This window comes from Panthera onca, chromosome D1, assembly GCF_046562875.1.
Source record: "Panthera onca isolate mPanOnc1 chromosome D1, mPanOnc1 haplotype 2, whole genome shotgun sequence".
In the NCBI taxonomy this organism is placed as follows: domain Eukaryota; kingdom Metazoa; phylum Chordata; class Mammalia; order Carnivora; family Felidae; genus Panthera; species Panthera onca.
In genome coordinates, this window is record NC_138348.1 from 84,299,972 (window position 1) to 84,325,951 (window position 25,980).

Genomic DNA, 25,980 nt, shown 5'->3' on the forward strand with positions numbered 1-25,980 from the left:
GCAGCTCCTTGTACAACTGGTCTGAAGTCCGGTTATGATTCCTTTTGGTCTTGGGTTGGAAGTCTCCTCAGCAGCCTTGATGCAGTGCCAGCTCACCTCTGTGGTAACCCACTCTCCCAAGCTCCCAAAAAGCCTGTCAACTAACCCCAGGGCTGGTTTATACCATGCTGGAATTTGCATGGCTTTAGAAAGTGAAGCTCAACAGAACTCCCTTCTGCCTGCCCAGGCTGTGCCACAAAGTTGATTTACCACTGACACCTAAATGGTTCCCTGTGCCCTTGCTGTGCCTCAGAAGGGTTACAGCACACAGAGGACTGGGTGATCTCAGAATCAAGAACTGCAAATCAGGTACCGAAGGTGGTAGCCAGGAGGTGGGTAAGGAATAATAAGGTGATAAGGAAGCACTGGACCAGGTAGTTGGTTGTCATATGTGTCAAAGAAGGAGGCCTTTCCCCTGAGTATGAAAAAGCCAGTGGTGTGATATGGAACAAGCACCATAGGATAAAAGGAAAGTACCTTTTTTATATAAACATTGCAAATGCAGAGTGTATATGAACTGCCTATCATTTCCTGCATTAACATTTACATTTATTTAATCTCCTTGAAAGATCACTTTTGCTTCAGATTTACAGTTGTGAGGTCAAGTATTCTGACCATATTCTCATTTTTTTAGCATTTTATTTGGTGGTTGAACAACCTTTATTGAAGCAATATGACAAAGAGTGTGCACGGAGTAGGTTTATTTTGTTATAAGCATCAGAAAAAGGTTACCTAACCTATGCCAAAAAAGAAATGTACTGGCAAGTTAGGAAGTGGATGGTGGGCCCAAAGCAGAAATTGGGATAAGTTGAGAAGACAGGTTAGTTCCAGCAACCAAGGTGTCAGGATGGGTAGGTTACTCACATCCCCGGGGATGGGACTCATCACAATTTCCTACTTTATGTCACACCACTCAAGATTCAATATCCTGGAAAAGAAAATCTGATTGGTCTCCTGTATATCATATGCCCACCCTTGGCAGGGAAGGACAGTTGCAGGTGGGGAAGAAGGGCAGGTTGATTATCAGTCCCACAAAGACTCTAATGAAGGGAGCATGGATGATTCTCCAAAAGAACATCAGGACCCTGCTGTCAACAAAAGGATCAGGGAGGCTGGGCACACAGGCACCAATCATCCACTATGGGCAAGCACAGAGGGTCTGCAGCCTTCTTAGTCGTGGTGACTAGGCTGTGTGTTCCCTCCCTGTGGCAACCTGAGAAGCAGTACTAGGAAAAGTGCCTTGGAATGACCAAACATGGTAGCATAAGAGAGAGTAATAGGAAACATATTTCAGAAAAGGCAAGAAATGGAAAACATTGGGACCTTGGTTTACTATGAGGCAGGCATCCAGAAAGCACTGTGGAAATGTGTAGAAGGAAGGGAGGCCCAGGGAGTTGGGTTAAGACTGTTAGAGGAGTCAGCTAGTCAGGAATTTGGAAACAGGAAGTGATGAGCAGAGTATGCCAGGTATAAGAGAAAAGCTGTCTATCATGCAAAGGCAATGAGGAAGAGTTCAGGTTCCTGGAAGATAGTAAATTCTGCCTTCTTTATCTCTAGCTCAGCTAGAAAGATCCAGAAGGATGATCTCAGATGCTGCAAATTTACCCTCCAGAATACCATACCTAGATGAGATATGTTTGTGAACCGGATCTCCTGGCCAGGTCTAAATTCTTCAAACACAATGATCTGTCAAGAGGAAGGAGGTTTGGTGGCTATAAGAGTCAAGTTATGACTCTTTTCAGGCAAAGGCAAATGACGTGGACTGGGATGAGGGAGTATAGTGGGGGAGCTTACCTCATTTGATCCAGGATGAAGCCAGGGTCCTGGAAGGTAAAGGGCCTCCTGGGGACCTATATTCCAGTAGCGCCCCAGATTTCGTCCATTGATGAATATTACACCTTTCGTCCAACCCTGAAAAAGATTGGAATGGAGGATTCAAGATCTGAGTTCTAAATGTAAAGACACAAGGGTGAAGGCACACACACACACACACACACACACACACACACACACACACCATAAACACACCTGATCCTAGTCACAGACACACTCAGAAAGAGTGGATTACCACACATGGCCTTATATAGAAGGTTACCTGGACAGTTCTATGATATTTCTCTTGGACTGGGTTGGCTCAACACATAGCCTCAAGAAAGAAAGCAGTTATTTCTAACTCATCTCCCTATATCTGCCCAAAGGCAGGGAAGAGTATTTCCATTTACCATCAGATATTCATCAAAACATGCTGGGCCCAAAGCATAGTTTGAGTTGTAGAATTTTAGGATGGCAGTAAATGTGCATTAGAATCTCAATATCCCCACCACAGACTGGATGTGTGTTCTGAAGGGGCTGAGGGACTCAACATCTTGGATTATGTCTGGGGACAGGTGGATCATGCTCACCAAATTCTTCATGCAGTAGATTCTACAACTGTTCCCACTAGAACACACTACTTATGTCTCCGTCACATGTGTTAAGTATCCACCTCTCACCCTCATCAACACCAGGGAGGGGCAGCCTCCAGCTGGCTATGGAGTAGCTGAGGTCCCAGAGAGCTTACATTTCCTTTCACAGAGCAGGGCCCATGCACCAAGGAGCTTTTTTCTCAAATGTTCCTTTGGGATGGGGGTAGGAGAACATAGGCAGGGGAGAAATATCACTAACCTCCATTTTTATGAAGGTGTCTTTGGGGTAATTACCCATTCTCAGGATACCAAGGAAGAAGGCAGGGCCCCGAGGTTTGAATGAGACTGGTTTCCAAATGTTAGGAAGGTCCCTAAGAGAGAGTCAAACACCAGTGGAAAAGTCATGCCCTTCTTTATGTCAATTGTGACTTTTGAGGTAAGGCTCCTTTCTACCTGAGCCTGGAATCCCCTTTATAGCACAATCATATGCCTCTCAGGGGGCATGATGGAGAAAAAAACCCACCCAACCAGGGGTTAGGTGAATGAGGGGATGGTCACCACTCTGCCCCAGACAACTGTGAAACTTGGGGTCATTTCCTTCAACACTCTGGATCTTGCCTTCTCTTATCTGAAAACCAAGGAGGTTAGTCTAGAAGCTCAGAGAGCTTCTTTCCATCTCTAAATGGGAAACAACTTTGATTAATCACCTTGAGTCAATGGTCTGGCACCCACCTTTTTAGAAATTTAGTTTTCATATCCAGGCTGTAGATTTTAAATCTTCTTAATGGAGAATTGTTCAGATATATATCCCCAATTAATCCAGTAGGAGGGGAATAAAGGGAACACAAAGAAGACTAGCAGGGATGTGAACACAGAGATGTGAATAGGCTGTGACTAGGGCTCTGCCTGAAGGAGAATGCTTTCCTGGCCTCATCATATGGAAGATTTCTGCAAAATCCTACATAAATTCTTCCTTCAGTTACACACGTATACCTCTTAAAGTATACCTGTATCTCCCATATTAACAGTGCAGAGTCACTGCACTTCCTGTCAGGTCTGGCCAGCACAGCAGTTCAGGCTGCCTTTAACTCCCAAGTACTTTAAAACACTTGGAGCAGGGGAAGGAAGGTGTGTGTGACTCTGCGTCCAGGAGCCCAGGGGGAGGCCAGCATGCAGACACTGAGCTCTAGGGAAGGAAAAAAATCAAAGGTCCCAGTGAGTGATTCTAACCATATTTTTTACAGCTTTCCTTAAAACCCTTCTGGAAGAGGAAAGACTTCCTCTGGCTTGGTAATGAGAGAACACACTTAAGGGAAAGCACCATCATCCTCTCCTAGCAAAGCAAGACTTCATCATTGTTTCTATACATGACTGTCTCATTGGCTGAGAAATCCTGCTGTCTTCCAAACCATGCACTTGGCCATGACTGTCCTCAGAATGACAGGAATTCAGTGCCTTAAGGTCTCAACCTTCTCCACCCTTGGAAGGAAGGGGGCCCACCTTTTCTCTCCTTATTGATGTCCTTCCCATAGGAAAGGCGGCCTTGATTCTCCACCAGGATCCTCAGTGTTGGGATATCTTTGTAGTCCTGTCCAAGACAGACCAGTTAGAATGGGTACCACTCAAGCACTCTTCTGTAGATCTCTTAAGAATCCTCTGAAACTCGGATGAGGTCATATGCAGGGTGACAGACAGACAGCAGACCTCAGAAACATGCAGACCTCCAGCTCTAGAGGCAAACCTTTGGGCCCCTGATCTTCATATCCCCCGCACTCTCACCCCCAACCCCATATCAAACCTTTCAGAAAATAGTCACTTGGATATTTTACAAGAGACTCTTGAGGCTGGCAACAAACCTAGAGGTTTTTTGAGCAGCAAATATCCAATGTGGTGAAGTTCTGTTCACCCAAAGCATGTATACCTATAATTTAGAAACACATACAACTCTCCCTCATCCTTTGTGAGTTCCTATGCAAGGAACATTCCAAAGTGGAAGAGAAAACAGGCTATCACTGGGCCAGGTCATGCTTACAATGAGCCTGCGGCCTGGGCAGGCATTGAACTATTAGTCCATGGATTATATTAACATTGGATTATATACCATTTTGGTGGGAATAGTCAGCTGGTTAGTGAAATGGTCCAGGACCCCTAGATAATTCTCATTCAAAAACACCTGCCAAATAAAGAGAAAAGCACTATTAGGGCCTCATAAGAAAAGGGACAAAATGATCCTTGGAAAAGCAAAGAAGACAAGTTCTAGGGGAATGATTAACTTTGTCTCCCATAATATTACAAGGTGACTACAAGTCCACAAACCTAAAACATATTCAAAGCAATAGAGCCATGAGATATATAAGGAAAAATCCAAAGAAGAATGTCCTGGTGCCAAATATGGGCCCTGGCTATACTACAGGGTAAGGAGGGAAATAATGAAACTCAAAAGACCTTCAAGGAATGAGGAGAAAAGGAAGGTATAGAATTAATGGATATTGTAAAGGAAATGGTGGTCAGGGTCACCTGGATGGCTCCACACAGTCTGCTTGGGATTCTCTCTTTCTGTGTCTCTCTCCCTCTCTATGGCTAGCACTCTTTCTCTCTCTTAAAAAAAAGTAAAAGAAATGGTGGCCTAAGGGCAGGCAGGGGCTACAAGTACAGCAGGCATCCACCTGTCTGGCCTGCATGGTTCATTCTCATAATAAATCCAATCTTCCAGGTTTCCCCAGATCCTAATCTGGAAAGGCTTCTGCCACCACTATTTCTCATTTTAAGAATGATCTGGATGTACATCCATTTCTTTTCTATTACCTGTTATACTGCTTCAGATTCAGATGAAGTCACCCTCAAGAATCTGCTCTAGCCATGCAGGACCACAGAAGGATACATAATTTTCCTCTGAGATTATTTGAGTTAGGTTATAATTTTCAAATGAAATTGGACTAGGAAACTATAAAAATTAGAATCCACAAATATTAAAAACACAAATGTTAATACTATACAGAACACAGAATTCACTCTTTAAGCTATTTAGAGTCTAATTACAAGGTGTATATATTCTATAAGTATTTATTGAATGACTTGGGCAAGGAGTCACCAAGCTTAAAACAGAACCCCAGCCACTGAGAAACTTGGAGAGTGACACAAAGAAATGACTAGAACACTTCACAATAGCTAACATGAAGCTGAGAACAGAATGCCACAGATGCACAGAGGAGGCAGTAACAAGTCCTGACCCCCAGCAGAGTACAGGCTATTTACAAACATATGGGCAAGTGACTGGGAAAATCAATGGAAAACTGTAGGTGGGACAGGTGGAACGCTGAGGATTTTACCTTGGGAAGGAAATGGGTGGCACTGTGAGGGAGGGATTTAGCAAGGAAGAGGGGAAAAGTGAGCTATCTGATATAGAGTTATGAGGCTCTAACGGTAGTATAGGAAAGATACAAGGGCGCTTCTAAGGCAATGTCAGCATGGAGTTTGAAAGAAGACCCACTGAGGGCTGCCTGGGTGGCTCAGGCGGTTAAGCATCCAACTCCTGATTTTGGCTCAGGTCATGATCTCGCAGTGCTTGAGTTCAAGCCCCAAGTAGGGCTCTGCAGAGCCTGCTTGGGATCCTGTCTCCCTCACTCTCTGTCTTTCCCCCACCCAAAATAAATAAATAAACTTGGAAGGAAGGAAAGAAGGAAGGAAGAAAGAAGGAAAGAAGGAAAGAAAGAAAGACCCACTGAGTAATACTGTACCATGCAGGAGCCAGGTGAGAACAAGGTATAAAGAGAGAATGAAGGAAGCAGCATTTTCAGTTTGGGAGGCTACAAGTCTGTGGACTGATGTAAGGAGCACAGGATGAGGAGGGTAATGAATCTGGTGCTGGACGTGAGGAGTTTGAAAAGTCAATGACACATAATATCTAAGTGAAGAAAAATGTTCAGCAAACAGGGAATCTGGGTCTGCAGCTCAGGTGAGGGAGGGAAGGGTGTCACCTTCAGGAGGACCAGCACCTTTGGAAAAAGATGACACAAATGGCACAGAGGTGGTAAGAGAAGGAGAATTTCACCAAGACCTGAGGAAACTCCGCCAGCTCTTAACTTGGAGTGTAATGTTGAAGCCTTTCCACTAAGCTCTGCTGTTTTCTAGTCAACAACCATTAAACTTCTCTGAGGTGTCATTTGTAATAAATATCTTAGATGAGTGTTTTGTGAATTAAGTGAGAAGAGCCAATTTTAATGTGTTATTTAAATGTAGGGATTACTGTACAATAAGAACTGGGACTTCTGAAGCTCCTCCCAAGTCTCCATAAAGAATCCCATCAACTCCTATAAGGGTTCAATGAGTACTCCCACCCTGGGAATGTTTACATATCTTAGACCTGTGACAGCAGTAGCTTACATATCGAACATTTCACTGAAGCGACAGAGGTTAAGAAATAGTGATGATTTTTTGAAGGTCAAAAAGATTTGACTATCATTTAGAAATTCACCTTAGCCACACCACTGGATTTTACCAGCAGAGAAATGTCACTGGGGGACCCATCCACTGGCCCCTACCTGACCTCGGTCTTGAACATGATTCTTTGTGGTAAGGAGGCCACCAGTGGAGATCATAACCTCATAAAGTATGTACCCAGAGGACTGACCGTTCCCCTGGTTCACAGACAGCTTCTCCATGCAAATGGGCTTGACAGAGCTGATGGCCTGTTGCAGAAACAGGAACAAAAACCAGGCTGCATGATCAGGTTGGAGAGAAAAATTTCAGAAACCTGAACCCAAAGCCCACTTCTCCAAAGGAATTGCCCCAAGAGTCTCAAGGACAGGAGTATAACAAAGGAATATGTAATGGTAATCATGCTTAAGTGTCACATATAAATGCCCTTTTGTTTTCCAAACCAGCATCATATATTTCTGCATGTGCTAGACAGTAATGTATTCTTGTTTTTCAGATGGAAAAGCTGAAATCAAGGAAAGAGACTGATCTGTTGAACTTGCTCAACAATTCATAATAGAGTCTGGACTAGACTCCAGATTTCAGGAACTCCATTCCAGATCCAGATTCTGTCTACCCTTGGCCTTCTCCTCTTGTACCTTCATACACTAAGATAAATCATCCTGGGGCTCCTGTGTGGCTCCCTTGGTTAAGCCTCTGGCTCTTGACCTCAGCTCAGGTCTTGATCTCAGGTGTATTCAAACCCCACATTGGGCTCCAATGCTGGGTGTGAAGCCTACTTAAGAGAAACTATCCTAACCCATGGTCTGACTATGACTATTCTATTCATGAATCTGCTTATCTAACACTGACCTAAAGCACTTAATGTCTATTAACCCCCACATCTGTTGGATTTCTCTATCTGGATTTTTTTTTAAGTGAATAATTTTTTAATGTAATCTATATATCCAAAATGGTGCCCGAACCCATAACCCCAAGATTGAGCCAAATGCTTTACAAACTGAGCCATCCAGGCACCCCTGGACTTCCTCATCTGAAAATGCTTAGATGATTCTAGCACAGTATCTCCCAAACTGTATTCACCACACTGACCCATCCTACTCTTTTTCCTTTCCCAAAAGAGCAACACCAACCACCCAGTCAAGAAGGTAAAAAGCATGAACAATGTCTCCCCCTCTTCCTCCTCTCCAATATCTCCCATCAACGAGTCATCACCTCTTTTAGAGTCTGACTCAAAATATCTAATCCTTCACTCCCATTATCTAAACTCCACTTTTGTAGATTTCTACTCAATTTCAGTGTTCTGACAGGGCCACAGTCCACTCCCTCCCCCATAGAGCTACCAAAGATATCATTCTGAAATGCAAAGCTGGTCATCAAATTACCAAGTTTTAAAATAGCTTCCTACAGGGGTACCTGGGTGGCTCAGTTGGTTGAGTGCCTGACTTTGGTTCAGGTTATGATCTCTCCCTTCCCAAGTTTGAGCCCCGCTTTGGGCTCTGTGCTGACAGCTCAGCCTGAAGCCTGTTTTAAATTCTGTTTCTCCCTCTCTCTCTCTCTGCTCCTCCCCAGCTCATGCTCTCTCTCTCTCTCTCTCTCTCTCTCTCTCTCTCTCTCTCAAAAATAAATTAACATTAGAAGTTTTTTAATAAAATAAAATAGCTTCCTACAACTTTCAGGGAGATGTTCAAGTTTCTCAGTATAAAAACATGGCCCTTCAGACTGCCTTGGAGAAATACTCAAGTCTGTGGAGCCACACAGCCTGAAACATCCTGGGGGACCAAAATGCAAAGAAGATATCAAAAGCTATTGGACTCCTGTCAAGAGGGCAAAGGAGCCAGCCTAAAGGAGATGGGACAATTTGAGTATCAAAAGGAATGACTGCAGGCACAGGGCACTAGGAGCGGTGCAGAGCATGCGGCCTGCAGCCTGGACACCCTCTCTGTACCTGCCATGCCCTGCCTGCCATGGGCCAGGGGCTGAGTGCAGGCACCTGCTCTGCTCTCCAAGAGTAAATTCACAGAAATGTGAATGGATAACAACAGAAAATGGTATTGGAACAGTGGGAATCAGCAATTCTGTACAGGAAGCTTTAGGAGATGTTGTTTACTGTAGTGTGTCTGAGTTGGGACAAAATTGAACAAATAAGAGAAGTTTGGTGCTTTGGAAAGTGTGAAAACTGCTAGCGAACTCTACTCTCCTCTAACAGGAAAAGTAATGAAATTAATGAAGTCTTGCAGAAAATCCATGTTTTGTCAACAAATCTTGTTTCAAAGATGGTTATGTAGTGATCAAGGTAACACTCAATAATCCTTCAGAACTGGATAAATTAATGAGTCATGAAGCATTTGAGAAATACATAAAACCTTTGAGGAGTGCAAATGGAAGCCCTAAATGAACTAGTATGAAACAACTTAATCTAGCATAGTTGTCTTAAATTAGTGGTGCATAGAAAATTTTAAACAGCAATTTTTAGCAATACCAGTGGAAGAAGAAACTACTCGCAACAATGCTAATGAAAGAAAACACCCCTTAACTTTCTAATGATTGCAGATCAACCCAATATGCATCTTTTTTGCAATACCCTATGATTTTTAGGCTAGGCTCTGGTTATAATATTCAGAATCCATAAATTATCCATGGTCAAAAACTAGCTATAAAAATTATGTAATTCAAGGATAACATTGTTATCTTAAGTCTTAGGGAATATTGTAACTTGCTTATATCTATCCATGGATTGGGGTCAAAACATTAAATGAGGGGAGAGGGAGGGAAGATGGTGGCACAGGAGGACGCTGGGCTCACCGCGCGTCCTGCTGATCACTTAGATTCCACCTACACCTGCCTAAAGAACCCAGAAAACCGCCAGAGGATTAGCAGAACGGAGTCTCTGGAGCCAAGTGCAGACGAGAGGCCCAGGGAAGAGGGTAGGAAGGGCGGCGAGACGGTGCGCGCTCCACGGGCTGGCGGGAGGGAGCCGGGGCGGAGGGGCGGCTCGCCGGCCAAGCAGAGCCCCCGAGTCTGGCTGGCAAAAGCGGAGGGGCCGGACGGACTGTGTTCCGACAGCAAGCGCGACTTAGCGTCTGGGAGGTCATAAGTTAACAGCTCTGCTCAGAAAGCGGGAAGGCTGGAGGACAAAGGGAGGGAGAGCTGCTGAGCCCCCAGATGGCAGAGCTCAGCTTGGCGGGGAACAAAGGCGCTCGCCAGCGCCATCTCCCTTGCCCATCCCCCAGCCAAAATCCCAAAGGGAACCAGTTCCTGCCAGGGAACTTGCTCCCTCCGTGCAAACACCCAACTCTGTGCTTCTGTGGAGCCAAACCTCCGGCAGCAGATCTGACTCCCTCCCGCTGCCACAGGGCCCCTCCTGAAGTGGATCACCTAAGGAGAAGTGAGCTAAGCCTGCCCCTCCTGCCCCAGTGCACCTTGCCTACCCACCCCAGCTAATACGCCAGATCCCCAGCACCACAAGCCTGGCAGTGTGCAAGTAGCCCAGATGGGCCACGCCACCCCACAGTGAATCCCGCCCCTAGGAGAGGGGAAGAGAAGGCACACACCAGTCTGACTGTGGCCCCAGCGGTGGGCTGGGGGCAGACATCAGGTCGGACTGCGGCCCCGCCCACCATCTCCAGTTATACACCACAGCACAGGGGAAGTGCCCTGCAGGTCCTCACCACTCCAGGGACTATCCAAAATGACCAAACGGAAGAATTCCCCTCACAAGAATCTCCAGGAAATAACAACAGCTAATGAACTGATCAAAAAGGATTTAAATAATATAACAGAAAGTGAATTTAGAATAATAGTCATAAAATTAATCTCTGGGCTTGAAAACAGTATACAGGACAGCAGAGAATCTCTTGCCACAGAGGTCAAGGGACTAAGGAACAGTCACGAGGAGCTGAAAAACGCTTTAAACGAAATGCAAAACAAAATGGAAACGATGACGGCTCGGATTGAAGAGGCAGAGGAGAGAATAGGTGAACTAGAAGATAAAGTTATGGAAAAAGAGGAAGCTGAAAGAAAGAGAGATAAAAAAAATCCAGGAGTATGAGGGAAAAATTAGAGAACTAAGTGATACACTAAAAAAAAATAATATACGCATAATTGGTTCCCAGAGGAGGAAGAGAGAGGGAAAGGTGTTGAAGGGGTACTTGAAGAAATTATAGCTGAGAACTTCCCTGAACTGGGGAAGGAAAAAGGCATTGAAATCCAAGAGGCACAGAGAACTCCCTTCAGACGTAACTTGAATCGATCTTCTGCACGACATATCATAGTGAAACTGGCAAAATACAAGGATAAAGAGAAAATTCTGGAAGCAGCAAGGGATAAACGTGCCCTCACATATAAAGGGAGACCTATAAGACTCGTGACTGATCTCTCCTTTGAAACTTGGAAGGCCAGAAAGGATTGGCATGATATCTTCAGTGTGCTAAACAGAAAAAATATGCAGCCGAGAATCCTTTACCCAGCAAGTCTGTCATTTAGAATAGAAGGAGAGATAAAGGTCTTCCCAAACAAACAAAAACTGAAGGAATTTGTCAGCACTAAACCAGCCCTACAAGAGATCCTAAGGGGGATCCTGTGAGACAAAGTACCAGAGACATCACTACAAGCATAAAACATACAGACATCACAATGACTCTAAACCCGTATCTTTCTATAATAACACTGAATGTAAATGGATTAAATGCGCCAACCAAAAGACATAGGGTATCAGAATGGATAAAAAAACAAGACCCATCTATTTGCTGTCTACAAGAGACTCATTTTAGATCTGAGGACACCTTTGATTGAGAGTGAGGGGATGGAGAACTATTTACCATGCTACTGGAAGCCAAAAGAAAGCTGGAGTAGCCATACTTATATCAGACAAACTAGACTTTAAATTAAAGGCCGTAACAAGAGATGAAGAAGGGCATTATATAATAATTACAGGGTCTATCCATCAGGAAGAGCTAACAATTATAAATGTCTATGCGCCAAATACTGGAGCCCCCAGATATATAAAACAATTACTCATAAACATAAGCAACCTTATTGATAAGAATGTGGTCATTGCAGGGGACTTTAACACCCCACTTACAGAAATGGATAGATCATCTAGACACACAGTCAATAAAGAAACAAGGGCCCTGAATGATACATTGGATCAGATGGACTTGACAGATATATTGAGAACTCTGCATCCCAAAGCAACAGAATATACTTTCTTCTCGAGTGCACATGGAACATTCTCCAAGATAGATCATATACTGGGTCACAAAACAGCCCTTCGTAAGTTTACAAGAATTGAAATTATACCATGCATACTTTCAGACCACAATGCTATGGAGCTTGAAATCAACCACAGGAAAAAGTCTGGAAAACCTCCAAAAGCATGGAGGTTAAAGAACACCCTACTAACGAATGAGTGGGTCAACCAGGCAATTAGAGAAGAAATTAAAAAATATATGGAAACAAACGAAAATGAAAATAGAACAATCCAAACACTGGGACACAGCGAAGGCAGTCCTGAGAGGAAAATACATTGCAATCCAGGCCTATCTCAAGAAACAGGAAAAATCCCAAATACAAAATCTAACAGCACACCTAAAGGAAATAGAAGCAGAACAGCAAAGGCAGCCTAAACCCAGCAGAAGAAGAGAAATCATAAAGATCAGAGCAGAAATAAACAATATAGAATCTAAAAAAACTGTAGAGCAGACGAAACCAAGAGTTGGTTTTTTGAAAAAATAAACAAAATTGACAAACCTCTAGCCAGGCTTCTCAAAAAGAAAAGGGAGATGACCCAAATAGATAAAATCATGAATGAAAATGGAATTATTACAACCAATCCCTCAGAGATACAAACAATTATCAGGGAATACTATGAAAAATTATATGCCAACAAATTGGACAACCTGGAAGAAATGGACAAATTCCTAAACACCCACACTCTTCCAAAACTCAATCAGGAGGAAATAGAAAGCTTGAACAGACCCATAACCAGCGAAGAAATTGAATCGGTTATCAAAAGTCTCCCAACAAATTAGAGTCCAGGACCAGATGGCTTCCCAGGGGAGTTCTACCAGACGTTTAAACCAGAGATAATACCTATCCTTCTCAAGCTATTCCAAGAAATAGAAAGGGAAGGAGAACTTCCAGATTCATTCTATGAAGCCAGTATTACTTTGATTCCTAAACCAGACAGAGACCCAGTAAAAAAAGAGAACTACAGGCCAATATCTCTGATGAATATGGATGCAAAAATTCTCAATAAGATACTAGCAAATCAAATTCAACAGCATATAAAAAGAATTATTCACCATGATCAAGTGGGATTCATTCCTGGGATGCAGGGCTGGTTCAACATTCGCAAATCAATCAACGTGATACATCACATTAACAAAAAAAAAGAGAAGAACCATATGATCCTGTCAATCGATGCAGAAAAGGCCTTTGACAAAATCTAGCACCCTTTCTTAATAAAAACCCTTGAGAAAGTCGGGATAGAAGGAACATACTTAAAGATCATAAAAGCCATTTATGAAAAGCCCACAGCTAACATCATCCTCAACGGGGAAAAACTGAGAGCTTTTTCCCTGAGATCAGGAACACGACAGGGATGCCCACTCTCACCACTGTTGTTTAACATAGTGCTGGAAGTTCTAGCATCAGCAATCAGACAACAAAAGGAAACCAAAGGCATCAAAATTGGCAAAGAGGAAGTCAAGCTTTCGCTTTTTGCAGATGACATGATATTATACATGGAAAATCCGATAGACTCCACCAAAAGTCTGCTAGAACTGATACATGAATTCAGCAAAGTTGCAGGATACAAAATCAATGTACAGAAATCAGTTGCATTCTTATACACTAACAATGAAGCAACAGAAAGACAAATAAAGAAACTGATCCCATTCACAATTGCACCAAGAAGCATAAAATACCTAGGAAGAAATCTAACCAAAGATGTAAAAGATCTGTATGCTGAAAACTATAGAAAGCTTTTGCAGGTAATTGAAGAAGATATAAAGAAATGGAAAGACATTCCCTGCTCATGGATTGGAAGAATAAATATTGTCAAAATGTCAATACTACCCAAAGCTATCTACACATTCAATGCAATCCCAATCAAAATTGCACCAGCATTCTTCTCGAAACTAGAACAAGCAATCCTAAAATTCATATGGAACCACAAAAGGCCCCGAATAGCCAAAGTAATTTTGAAGAAGAAGACCAAAGCAGGAAGCATCACAATCCCTGACTTTAGCCTCTACTACAAAGCTGTCATCATCAAGAGAGCATGGTAGTGGCACAAAAACAGACACAGAGACCAATGGAATAGAATAGAAACCCCAGAACTAGACCCACAAACGTATGGCCAACTCATCTTTGACAAAGCAGGAAAGAACATCCAATGGAAAAAAGACAGTCTCTTTAACAAATGGTGCTGGGAGAACTGGACAGCAACATGCAGAAGGTTGAAACTAGACCACTTTCTCACACCATTCACAAAAATAAACTCAAAATGGATAAAGGACCTGAATGTGAGACAGGAAACCATCAAAACCTTAGAGGAGAAAGCAGGAAAAGACCTCTCTGACCTCAGCTGTAGCAATCTCTTACTCGGCACATCCCCAAAGGCAAGGGAATTAAAAGCAAAAGTGAATTACTGGGACCTTATGAAGATAAAAAGCTTCTGCACAGCAAAGGAAACAACCAACAAAACTAAAAGGCAACCAACGGAATGGGAAAAGATATTTGCAAATGACATATCGGACAAAGGGCTAGTATCCAAAATCTATAAAGAGCTCATCAAACTCCACACCCGAAAAACAAATAACCCAGTGAAGAAATGGGCAGAAAATATGAATAGACACTACTTTAAAGAAGACATCCGGATGGCCAACAGGCACATGAAAAGATGTTCAACGTCGCTCCTTATCAGGGAAATACAAATCAAAACCACACTCAGATATCACCTCACGCCAGTCAGAGTGGCCAAAATGAACAAATCAGGAGACTATAGATGCTGGAGAGGATGTGGAGAAACGGGAACCCTCTTGCACTGTTGGTGGGAATGCAAATTGGTGCAGCCGCTCTGGAAAGCAGTGTGGAGGTTCCTCAGAAAATTAAAAATAGACCTACCCTATGACCCAGCAATAGCACTGCTAGGAATTTATCCAAGGGATACAGGAGTACTGATGCATAGGGGCACTTGTACCCCAATGTTTATAGCAGCACTCTCAACAATAGCCAAATTATGGAAAGAGCCTAAATGTCATCAACTGATGAATGGATAAAGAAATTGTGGTTTATATACACAATGGAATACTACGTGGCAATGAGAAAAAATGAAATATGGCCTTTTGTAGCAACGTGGATGGCACTGGAGAGTGTGATGCTAAGTGAAATAAGCCATACAGAGAAAGACAGATACCATATGGTTTCACTGTTATGTGGATCCTGAGAAACGTAACAGAAACCCATGGGGGAGGGGAAGGAAAAAAAAAAAAAAGAGGTTAGAGTGGGAGAGAGCCAAAGCATAAGAGACTGTTAAAAACTGAGAACAAACTGAGGGTTGATGGGGGGTGGGAGGGAGGGCAGGGTGGGTGATGGGTATTGAGGAGGGCACCTTTTGGGATGAGCACTGGGTGTTGTATAGAAACCAATTTGACAGTAAATTTCATATATTAAAAAATAAAAAAAATAAAAAAAAAGATTTGGAAGATTAAAAAATAAATAAATAAATAAATATCAAAAAAAAAAAACCATTAAATGATCTTTCCATTGGGGGGAAAAAAGGAATGACTGCAATGAGGTAGAAATATGTTAAATGCATTAAAAAGAAAAGAGAAAAGGGCGAGTTTTCAGGAGGATCTTGGAAACATGACAGCAGAGAAAGATTCTGACCTCATCTCCTCCCACAGATACATCAAGGCTACAGGTGAACATTGTACAGCTCATTCTGAAAACAAAAGACTGGCAAAACTGATGTTCCATAGCTAGAAACATAAAGAGGAGGCCAAGATGCAATGGAACCAAACCCCTGGCACACCATCTCATAAGCAGGGGGAGTATTACAGGCAATTACAGGAGTATTACAGTATTACTCCTCATCCCTGAGGGATGAGGGGATCAAGTCCTACATCAGGCACCTTTAGTCCTGGAGACCTATACCAGGAAGACATCTGCTTTGAAAGTCATGCAGGGCCTAACTGCAGGAGAATCACAGGGCTATAGGAAACAAAGTGTCTGCCATTAAAGAGCTAGAATTAGATGTATCACTTGGTCCAAGACTCAGCACAGAGGCAGCAGTTTGAAAAGCAGCTGGGTTATGCAAAAGGAGATTTATTGTTTGATTTTAGGGCATGTGCCTCAGGAGGGTCAGAGATCTGTAGGTGATTTCTCCCAGAACAGAAGCACTGATAGGAGCCATTTTCCTGGCCCTTCTAAGCGAGCCAGTTCTGATATTATCCATCTACCTTACTAGCACCTTTTGATCCACCCTGGATTTCTCCTACAGACCAGCTTTGGCAGGCACCCTTCCAAAGCAGGTCCCAAAGCACAGCCTTAGTTGGGACCAGAGTCCCCTCAGAGTGACAACTGCCCCACTACATACTTTCTGGGCAGCTCTGGCCTACACCAGTGTCCCTCCAAAGCAACTTCTGGCCTGAGGAGGAGAGAGCCAACCTTGCCCACAATAAAACAATTAATCTATTACAAAGGAGGCAATAATACAATGGGGAGGAGTCTCTTCAATAAATGGTGATGAGGTTACTAGGTATTTATCCAAGGGATACAGGTGTGCTGTTTCAAAGGGGCACATGCACCGCCATGTTTATAACAGTGCTATCAACAATAGCCAAAGTATGGAAAGATAATGTGGTGTATATATACACAATGGATATTGTGTATATATACACAATTGTATATCTCATTGTGGCTGGAACTAGAGGGTATTATGCTAAGTGAAATTAGTCAGTCAGAGAAAGACAAATATCATATAACTTGACTCATATGTGGAATTTAAGATACAAAACAGATGAACATAAGGGAAGGGAAGCAAAAATAATATAAAAACAAGGAAGGGGACAAAACATAAGAGACTTTTAAATACAGAGAGCAAACTGAGGGTTGCTGGAGGTATTGGGGGGGGGGGATGGACTAAATGGGTAAGGGGCATTAAGGAAGACACTTGTTTGGATGAGCACTGGATGTTACACATACGGGATTAATCACTGGAATCTACTCCTGAAATCATTATTGCAGTATATGCTAACTTGAATGTTAATTAATTAATTAATTAATTACATTAAAAAAATAAATGGTGTTGGGGAGGATAGCTACACACAAAAAGAATGAAACTGGACCATGTTTAACACAAAAATAAACTTAAAATGGATTGATTAAAGACCTAAATGTGAGACCTCAAACTATAACACTCCTAAAAGAAAACACAGGCCATAAACCCTTGGACATCACCCTTAGCAATCTTTCTTTGGATCTGTTTCCCCAGGCAAGGGAAACAAAAGCAAAAATAAACAATTGGGACTACATCAAACTAAAAGCTTCTGCACAGCAAAGGAAACCATCGACAAAATGAGAAGGCAACCTACTGATTTGGAGAAAGTATTTGCAAATTATATATCCAATAAAGGGTTAGTATCCAAAACACATAAAGAACTCATACCATAAAAAACAAATAATAAAAAAAAAAAAAATAGGCGGAGGACCTAAATAGACATTTTTCCAAAAAAGAAATACCAATGGTCAATACACACATTAAAAAGTTCTAAATGTCACTAATCACCAGGGAAATGCAAATCAAAACCACAATGAGATGTCACCTCACACCAGTCAGAATGGCTAATATCAAAAAGATAAAATATAGCAAGTGTTGGCAAAGATGTGGAGAAAAAGTAATTTTCATGCACTTTTGGTGGGAATTTGGTGTAGCCACTGTGGAAAACAGTTATGGAGATTCCTCAAAATTTGAAAATAGAAACACCATATGACTCAATAATTCCACCACTGGACATTTACCTGAAGGAAACAAAAACACTATTTTGAAAAGATATATGTACCCTTATGTTTATTGCAACATTATTTACAATAGTTAAGATATGGAAGCAACCTAAATGTTCACTGATAGATGAATGGCCAAAGAAGAGGTGGTGTATATATATATATATATATATATATATATATATATATATATATATATAAAACACACTGAACTATTACTCAGCCATAAAAAATAAAGTCTTGCCATTCACAGCAACATGGATGGACCTAGAGAGTATTATACTAACTGAAATAAGTCAGACAAAGACAAATACCATGTGATTTCATTTATATCTGGAATCTGAAAAACAAGGCAAACAGAGAGACTCATAAATATAGAGAACAAACTGATGATTGCCAGATGGGAGGGTATGGCAAGACTGAAGAAAATAGGTGAAGGACATTAAAAGGTAAAAATTCCAAGTATAAAATAAATAAGTCACGGGGATTAAAAAGTACAGCATAGGGAATATAGTCAGTAATACTATAATAACTTTGTATGGTGACAGTAACTGTATTCATTGTGCCAAGCATTTTGTAATGTACATAATTTTCAAATCACTATCTTGTACACCTGAAACTAACATAATATTACATGTCAACTATACTTCAATTAAAAATAATATTTTTAATGTGAGTTATAATCAAAGACAATAACAGCAAAACACCTCATTGGTCACCTTTGGAGGATATCCAGGAATAAATTCAGTTTCTGATAAAAGAAAATATTTGAATTTCTGTCCTAACTTTTCTTTACAAACTGTACATCAAGGTGACAGGAAAATTAGTGAAGGGAAGTTCTTCTACGTAGAAGACTTCAAGTGTATACATGCAGAAGGAATGATAGAATTAGAATTATACTATTTTAAAAGCCTTAATGAAATATTGGATGTATGTAATAATTGTTAATGACTGCTAAAACCATTAGGTAAAAGGCTGATGGGAACATTGACAATGGATAGACTGGGCTAACTACTCCTGAACCCCTCTGATCAATTATGAACACAGAAATGACCAGCCATTATGTGCCTGGAATATGATGCATAAAAAATATAACAGCACCACCTATGAAGTATACTTGCAAACAATATTTTAAAAAGCACCTAAGCTAGGGGCGCCTGGGTGGCTCAGTCAGTTGGTCATGATCTCTCACTTTGTGGGTTTGAGCTCCATGTCGGGCTCTGTGCTGACAGCTCAGAGCCTGGAACCTGCTTTGGATTCTGTGTCTCCCTCTCTCTCTGCCCCTCCACCCCCTCTCAAAAATAAAAATTTTTTAAAAAGCACCTAACTTAAATCTCATCAAGCATCTAAATCAGTTTACAGAAAATGTAGAGAATATAAAGATATGTTCTCAGATACATGGGGACCTAATCAACAAAATCCAGAAAGTGGGGAATTCTACAGCTTCTTCAACAAATAAATGCAATAAACAGATAGAAAAACACATCTTTAGATTAAAAGAGATTTAAGAGACTATCAACTAAATGCAATGTGTAACTGACCTCAATTGGACCTGATATTAACAACTAAATGCTAAAAAAATTATGAGATAATTGAGAAAATCTGAACCCTGGATATTTTATGATTTTTAGCAGTGCTCTGCTATAAGCCAGTCTGGACCAGCTCATGAGGGCCAATTGTGCACATCTCTTCCCAACCCTGTATTTTACCTCTGTATTCAGTGTTGTCATGCTAGAGGCTTGAAATTAGCTATAGTGGGAGTACTTAGACCACAGGAATTGGCAAACACTACTAATCAGAGTTTTTTCTTCTAGAGAGACTATTACTAAATATTTCCCAGGAGACGCACAGGGGTGGCTCAGTGGGTTAAGCTTCCAACTCTTGATTTCAGCTCAGGTCATGATCTCACAGTTGGTGATATCAAGCCCAGAGTAGGGCTCTGTGCTGACACCACAGAGCCTGCTTGGCATTCTCTCTCTCCCTCTCTCTCTCTGCCCCTCCTCTCTCTCAAAATAAATAAATAAACAAAATTAAAAAAAAAACTATTAAAAAATATTTCCTAGTAAATCACTGAAAGAGTTCTTATCTTTTCAGATACATATTGAATTATTTGTAGCTGAAATTATATAATCTTGGGGTGCCTGATGGCTCAGTCAGTTGAGCATCTGCCTCTTGATTTCAGCTCTGGTCCATGATCCCAGTTTCGTGGGATCAAGTCCTGCATCGGGCTCTGAGCTCAATGTGGAGCCTGCTTGGGATTCTCTCTCTCTCTCTCTCTCTCTCTCTCTCTCTCTCTCTTTCTCTCTCTCTCTCTGCCCCTCTCCCCCTTTCACACACTCTCTCTCTCTCTCTCAAAAATGTTAAAAAGAGTAGAAGAAGGGGAGAATAAGTGTATAAATGAAACAATATTAATTTCATTTAACAATATTACATGAAACATACATTAATAAAGTTGAGGCTGGGTGTTGAGCACATAGAAGTTCATTACTTTTTTTTCTGCCATTTGTTCATGTCTTCAAAATTCCATAAGAAAATGGTTAAAACAAAACACAAAGGCCCTCCAACATATGCTACCTGGTTCCTTACTTGGTGCTCTCCCACAAATACTTTTCATTCCAGTCCTATTTGCAGTTCCCCAAGCATGCAGTTCCTTCCATGTCTTTGCAAATGGTGTCCACTATGCCTCAAATTCCTTTCCTTCCTCTATTCTACTCCATTGTTCCTCACATTAAGCCCCTAATCATCCTTTGGATCTCAAAATCACCTCAACTGGGATATAATCTTGGGTCCTGTGATTGTCCAGCATGCTGACCATATCTCTAAATAATAATACAGCAGCTAGCGCACACACAGCACTTACTGTGTGCCAGGTTCAGATATTAGTGGCTTAATCCACACCACACTCCTGTGAGGTCAGTGCAATTATTAGTCTCATTTTCCAGATAAGGAAACTTAGAATGAGGTTAAATGAGCACCCCAAGGTAAATATTGGAGCAAAGATTCAAACCTAATCTTACTCCAGAGCTTAGACTCTTTAACACAACACTGTGTTCCCTTGACAATGCTGTGCTGCCTTCATTCCTCTACTATAGGACCCATGACTCCCTAATTGCTACTGTACTCACCTTTCCTCCCTATTAGACTGGAAGTTCCCCAAAACAACACCTTGACAATACAATTCTCCAAACACCAATGTTTACTAAGTATTATGCGAATAACTCTGCAGGTTTTCCTCTGGACCATCAGTTTTCAAACTGTGCTCCTTCAAACCCTACAGGTAAGTCAGAAGTGGCACATGGGCCATCCTAATATATGCCATCCTAGGGAAAGGATGGTTGACTCATAGGATGTAAGTACCGAGCCTCAGAATTACCACCCCTGATTTAACCAGTACATGCCTTATGTACTGAATATTGCAGTGAGTTTGAAGGAGTCCCCCTACTAAACCAAAAGTTTAAAAATCATTGCCTTAGATTCAATCAGTGTGCCTTTATTGTAACCATCTTCAGAAGGCAGGGATCTCTTCTTGGCTACACTATTGAAAGGACATTTACTAATATCCTGTAATGTTTATACTGTTTCTTCAAATTTAAATTTTCTGTATGTTCCCGAATTCTTATTCTAGAATTCTAAATAATTCTTATTTATTATTCTGAACTGTAAAATTAGGAGATGGAATTAAAATGGCTAAGGATTGTTTTGGGTTCCCTAATAATTTACTTTCTATTCTTTGAGCTAAGCCTTTCCCTCCTCTCTCTTCTGTCCAAAGGCTATCCCATGCTTTTACACCCAGAAAAAGCTTACCTCCTTTAGGTAGGGTATGACATCCCACAGTGCAATGTAGTATGGTGTTCGCAGTGACTTATATATTGCCTTAGGTATTAAATCTGGTCGCTGAGGCATGGGAACCCCTGCAATGAAAAATAGGAGATTGAGCCATTCTGAGATCCTCCTCCAACCCATTCAAGGGCACCATTTACCCTGCTATCCCCAAACCACCAAGAATGAAGGGCCCAGTTCTTCCCAATTCCAGAAAGAACCATGAGGTAGGCAGTAATTGAGTGAGATTCCTTTCATATCTATTTCAGCTCTAAGGCAGGATGCCCTACTGTCCTGGAAAAGGAGGTGGTACATCAAGCCCACTGCTGGACCAGTAGCTCTAAACCCTTGGATGCTCATCAGAATCTGCTAAAGTCCAATGGGAAAATAAATATGCTCAGATTCTGACCCTCCCCTCCCCCTTTTCAACAAAGACATACTTATCTAACAGCTCTGGGAAGAGCCTGGCACCTCTGGCTTTTACAAGTTCCACAGAGGACGCCAATGTACAATCAAGACTAAGAAACATAGGCCTTGATGTTGAGCACCTAGAGGGTGGGCCCTGTATTTTGTGCATATTTGAATCCCCAGTGCCTAATGATAAAATAAACTGGACATCTCCCAAAAAACACATCTTTATCCATTCCCTCAATCTCCTCTTCACAAGACAGAGACAAATTGAGATGCTGAGTTATCTTTCAGATTGAGGTTGTTGCTAGATACCAAAAGAAGAGGTAAAAAACTCTTGAAATACGAGGTACTCAGATGTATATTCTCCATTCTCTGTTAGCAGTGCCCCATACCCTGAAAAATATAAAGAAATTTGTCACTTTCCCCAGGAAAGCTTCAACTTCAGCAAAGGAAGATATAAGAAATTAGCACTGAGCAAAAGGATCCTTAATATAGAAGCTTTGGCAGGAAAAACTTTTGGGGTGCTTGGGTGGCTCAGTCAAGTAAGTGTCCAATTTTGGTTTTGGCTCAGGTCATGATCTCACAGTTTATGAGATCGAGCCCTGAGCCAGGCTGTGTGCTGACAGTGCAGAGCCAGCTTAGGATTCTCTCTCCCTCCCCTTCTCATTCTCTCTCTCTCTCTCTTCTTTCTCTCTCTCTCCCTCTCCCTTTCTCTCAGCCCCTCCCCTACTCACACACCTACTCTCTCTCTCCCTTTCTCCCTCTTTTTCTATTCCTCTCCAGAGGGGCAGTGAGCGCGCGCGCTCTCTCTCTCTCTCTCTCTCTCTCAAAATAAATAAACAAACTTAAAAAAAAAAAAAAGGAAGAAAAAACTTTTGGCATTAGACAAGAAAACACCATGTCCCAATTAGTCCAAACCAGGAGACATTTGCCATACTCTCTAAGGCTTTCAACTGAAGGCAAATAACACCATTCCCTGGATATCTAGTAAGTCCTGGATAAGAGCCCAGACTACTCCAATCCACTGGCTTCTTCTATTCAATTTCTAATTAAACTTCTTCCTTTCTTTCACTCTTGACTTTTCATTTGGTCTCTCAGTAGAGTTATAGACTGGGGAAGATCTATTAATCAATTCCCTGGTGTTATCAAGAGATCCAAAGTAACTGGTTTCGCAGTGAACTTCTAAAAATTAGGGTCTGCACAGTGGATAGACAAGATTAAACAACCGATGCCTCTGCCTGCAAAGTCCCAGACAGCCTACATTCTAGGGGTTGGTAAATTCTAATACCATCAAGAAGAATAAATATTAAACTCTCAATCTCCAGCATTTGTTAAAGGCAAAACAGATGAACAGTCCCAGTGACTGTTTCCAGAGACCCACCTTAGGAACTCCAGTCTCAAATGGTGGGATGGCTAGGTTGGAGACAGTTGTGGGGGACAAGTACTTGCCATAGCTTGTGATCATAGGGAGGTAATTGTCCAAAACTTCAGATCCACCCATGAAGCCGAAGTTGGTGCCACCATGGAACATATAGAAGTTGAGGGAGAAACTGTAGTTGAACATATCACGTATCTCTTTCATTAACACTGCCACATAGGTAGGAAGAAAAGGAGAAATGGGGGAGAAAATTAAAGTTTGAAAGAATTAATAGCCCTTTGAGGGATGTTCAAACTGCATGTTTTAAACATTTGTGTATTCATCATAGTCTTAGGTAAATATATGTCCAGCTCAGTGTTCTGAAGCACTTAGTGACTTCTCACAGTGCATAATCTAAAACCATGGTAACGGGAACATTTACCTGTTCTCCATAACCTGTTATCCATAAACTACATTTTAATGATCTTTGCCAACTCTTCTGAAAGCACATGGCAGATACTGTGGGACCAGAGAAAATTCTACATTCACCCAATACACTCTAATTGAATTGCCCTCTCAGAACAACTCAGAACTATGATTACTTTAATAGCTTCAATAAAATAAAATCTGATCCTGCTAATTTGAATTTCAGTTACAATGACATGCAGAGATATCTGTTAAGGTGATTACTTAATCACATTGATACTTATAAAGCTATAAGACCTAGAAGCCTTGTCCCCTAAATCTCAAGTACTCTAACCAGAAGGAAAAAAAAAAACAAAAAAACAACAGGCCAGTGTCATCTGTATCATCTATTCTCCTGAGAAAGGACCTAAGGAATACTCACTATGTGAGTCCAAAGTATTGTGGACAGCACCCCATCCATCCAAAGAGCTTGCTGTATACACCATCATCAGTATGGGGGTACAACCCTGAGAAAAATGAAGTGTCAATTTAGTAAATTTTGTTGCAATTTAAAATCCGTGTATTGCTTAGGAGGGAACTGTAAATTTCAGTTCTCACAACCCCCCTTTACAATCCAGAGCATCCTCTAACTGCCCACAAACTGAGTTCTACTCTCCACTCTCAGATAATTTCCCTGGTCTTGTTACTCCACTTGGGGTTTCAGTGGACTTCTTCGAGCTTTGGTAAAATCAACTGCCATTGCCACATTTCCTTTTCTGGAACAATGGAATCTCTTCATTCCCTTAAGTGACCAGATTAGAGATCTAGTAAAGAAGCACCTGACCCAGGGGAAGCACTAAAAATGTTCAACAAATGACTGCTAAAAAGGTTGAATCCAATTAAGTAAGAATTTCCAAATCCCAGAATTGTGTTTTGTTTTTATTCAAGTATAATTAACATACAGTGTTATATTAGTTTCAGGTGTACATTTCAGGATCATCAATCCTATACATTACTCAGTGCTCATCATGTAAGCCTGATTCCTTTCACCTATTTCACCCATCCCCCCACCAACCTCCCCTCTAGGAACTACCAGTTTGTTCTCTGTATTTAAGAGTCTGTTTTGTGTTTGTCTCTCTTTTTTTCTTTGTTTTCTCATTTGTTTTATTTATTAAATTCCACATGGGTGACATCATATGGTATTTGTCTTTCTCTGACTTATTTCACTTAGCATTATACACTCTAGATCTATCCATGTTGTTGCAAATGGCAAGATTTCATTATTTTTTATGGCCATGTAATATTCCACACCCACACCATGGAATATTACATATACATATTTAAAAAATCACATTTATATACATATACATTATTTAAGTACATATACAGTATTTATATACATATAAAACAATCACACTTTCTTTATTCATCTATTATCACACACAGGCTGTTTCCATACCTTGGCTATGTAAATAATGCTGCTATGAACATAGGAATACAGATATCTCTTCAGGATAACTATTTCATTTCCTTTGCATATATACCCAGAAATAAGACTTCTAGATCATATGGCAGTTCTATTTTTAATTTTTTTATGAACCTCTATACTGTTTTCCATAGTGGTTGGACCAGTTTACATTTCTACCAACAGTATACAAGGGTTCCTTTTTCTCCACCTCTTCTCCAGTATTTGTTATCTTCCGTCTTTTTGATAATTGACAGCTATACAGGAGTGAGGTGATATCTTATTGTATTTTGATTTGCCTTTCCCTGATGATTAGGTATATTGAGCAGCTTTTAATGTACCTGTTGGACATCTGTACGTCTTCTTTGGAAAAATACCTATGCAAGTCCTTTGGCCATTTTTCAATTGGGTTATTTGGGGTTTTTGTTGTTGTTGTTTGTTTTACTATTGCATTGTACAAGATTTTGTACATTTTGGATATTAAGCAATTATCAGATATGTGGTTTATAAATATTTTCCCCCATTACATAGGTTGCCTTTTCCTTTTATTAATGGTTTCCTTTGCTGTGCAGAAACCTTTTAGTCTGATATAGTCCCAGGTGTTTATTTCTGCTTTTAATGTCAAATGCAAA

The 25,980-nt window shown here is 41.1% G+C and overlaps 1 protein-coding gene across 1 annotated transcript in view; it reads right to left on the reverse strand.

Annotated features, from left to right (window-relative positions):
- Positions 1-692: 692 nt before the first annotated feature.
- LOC132661106 (beta-galactosidase-1-like protein 2) overlaps positions 693-25,980 on the reverse strand; it is a 58,857-nt gene continuing 33,569 nt past the window's right edge. Inside the window, 13 exon segments of the mRNA XM_060605287.3 lie at positions 693-967; positions 1,662-1,725; positions 1,834-1,950; positions 2,704-2,815; positions 3,177-3,265; positions 3,946-4,032; positions 4,546-4,617; positions 6,986-7,132; positions 21,696-21,764; positions 22,386-22,439; positions 22,441-22,514; positions 23,571-23,708; positions 24,326-24,410. Of these exon segments, the coding sequence (XP_060461270.2) occupies positions 960-967; positions 1,662-1,725; positions 1,834-1,950; positions 2,704-2,815; positions 3,177-3,265; positions 3,946-4,032; positions 4,546-4,617; positions 6,986-7,132; positions 21,696-21,764; positions 22,386-22,439; positions 22,441-22,514; positions 23,571-23,708; positions 24,326-24,410 (1,116 nt within the window). The 3' untranslated portion in view covers positions 693-959.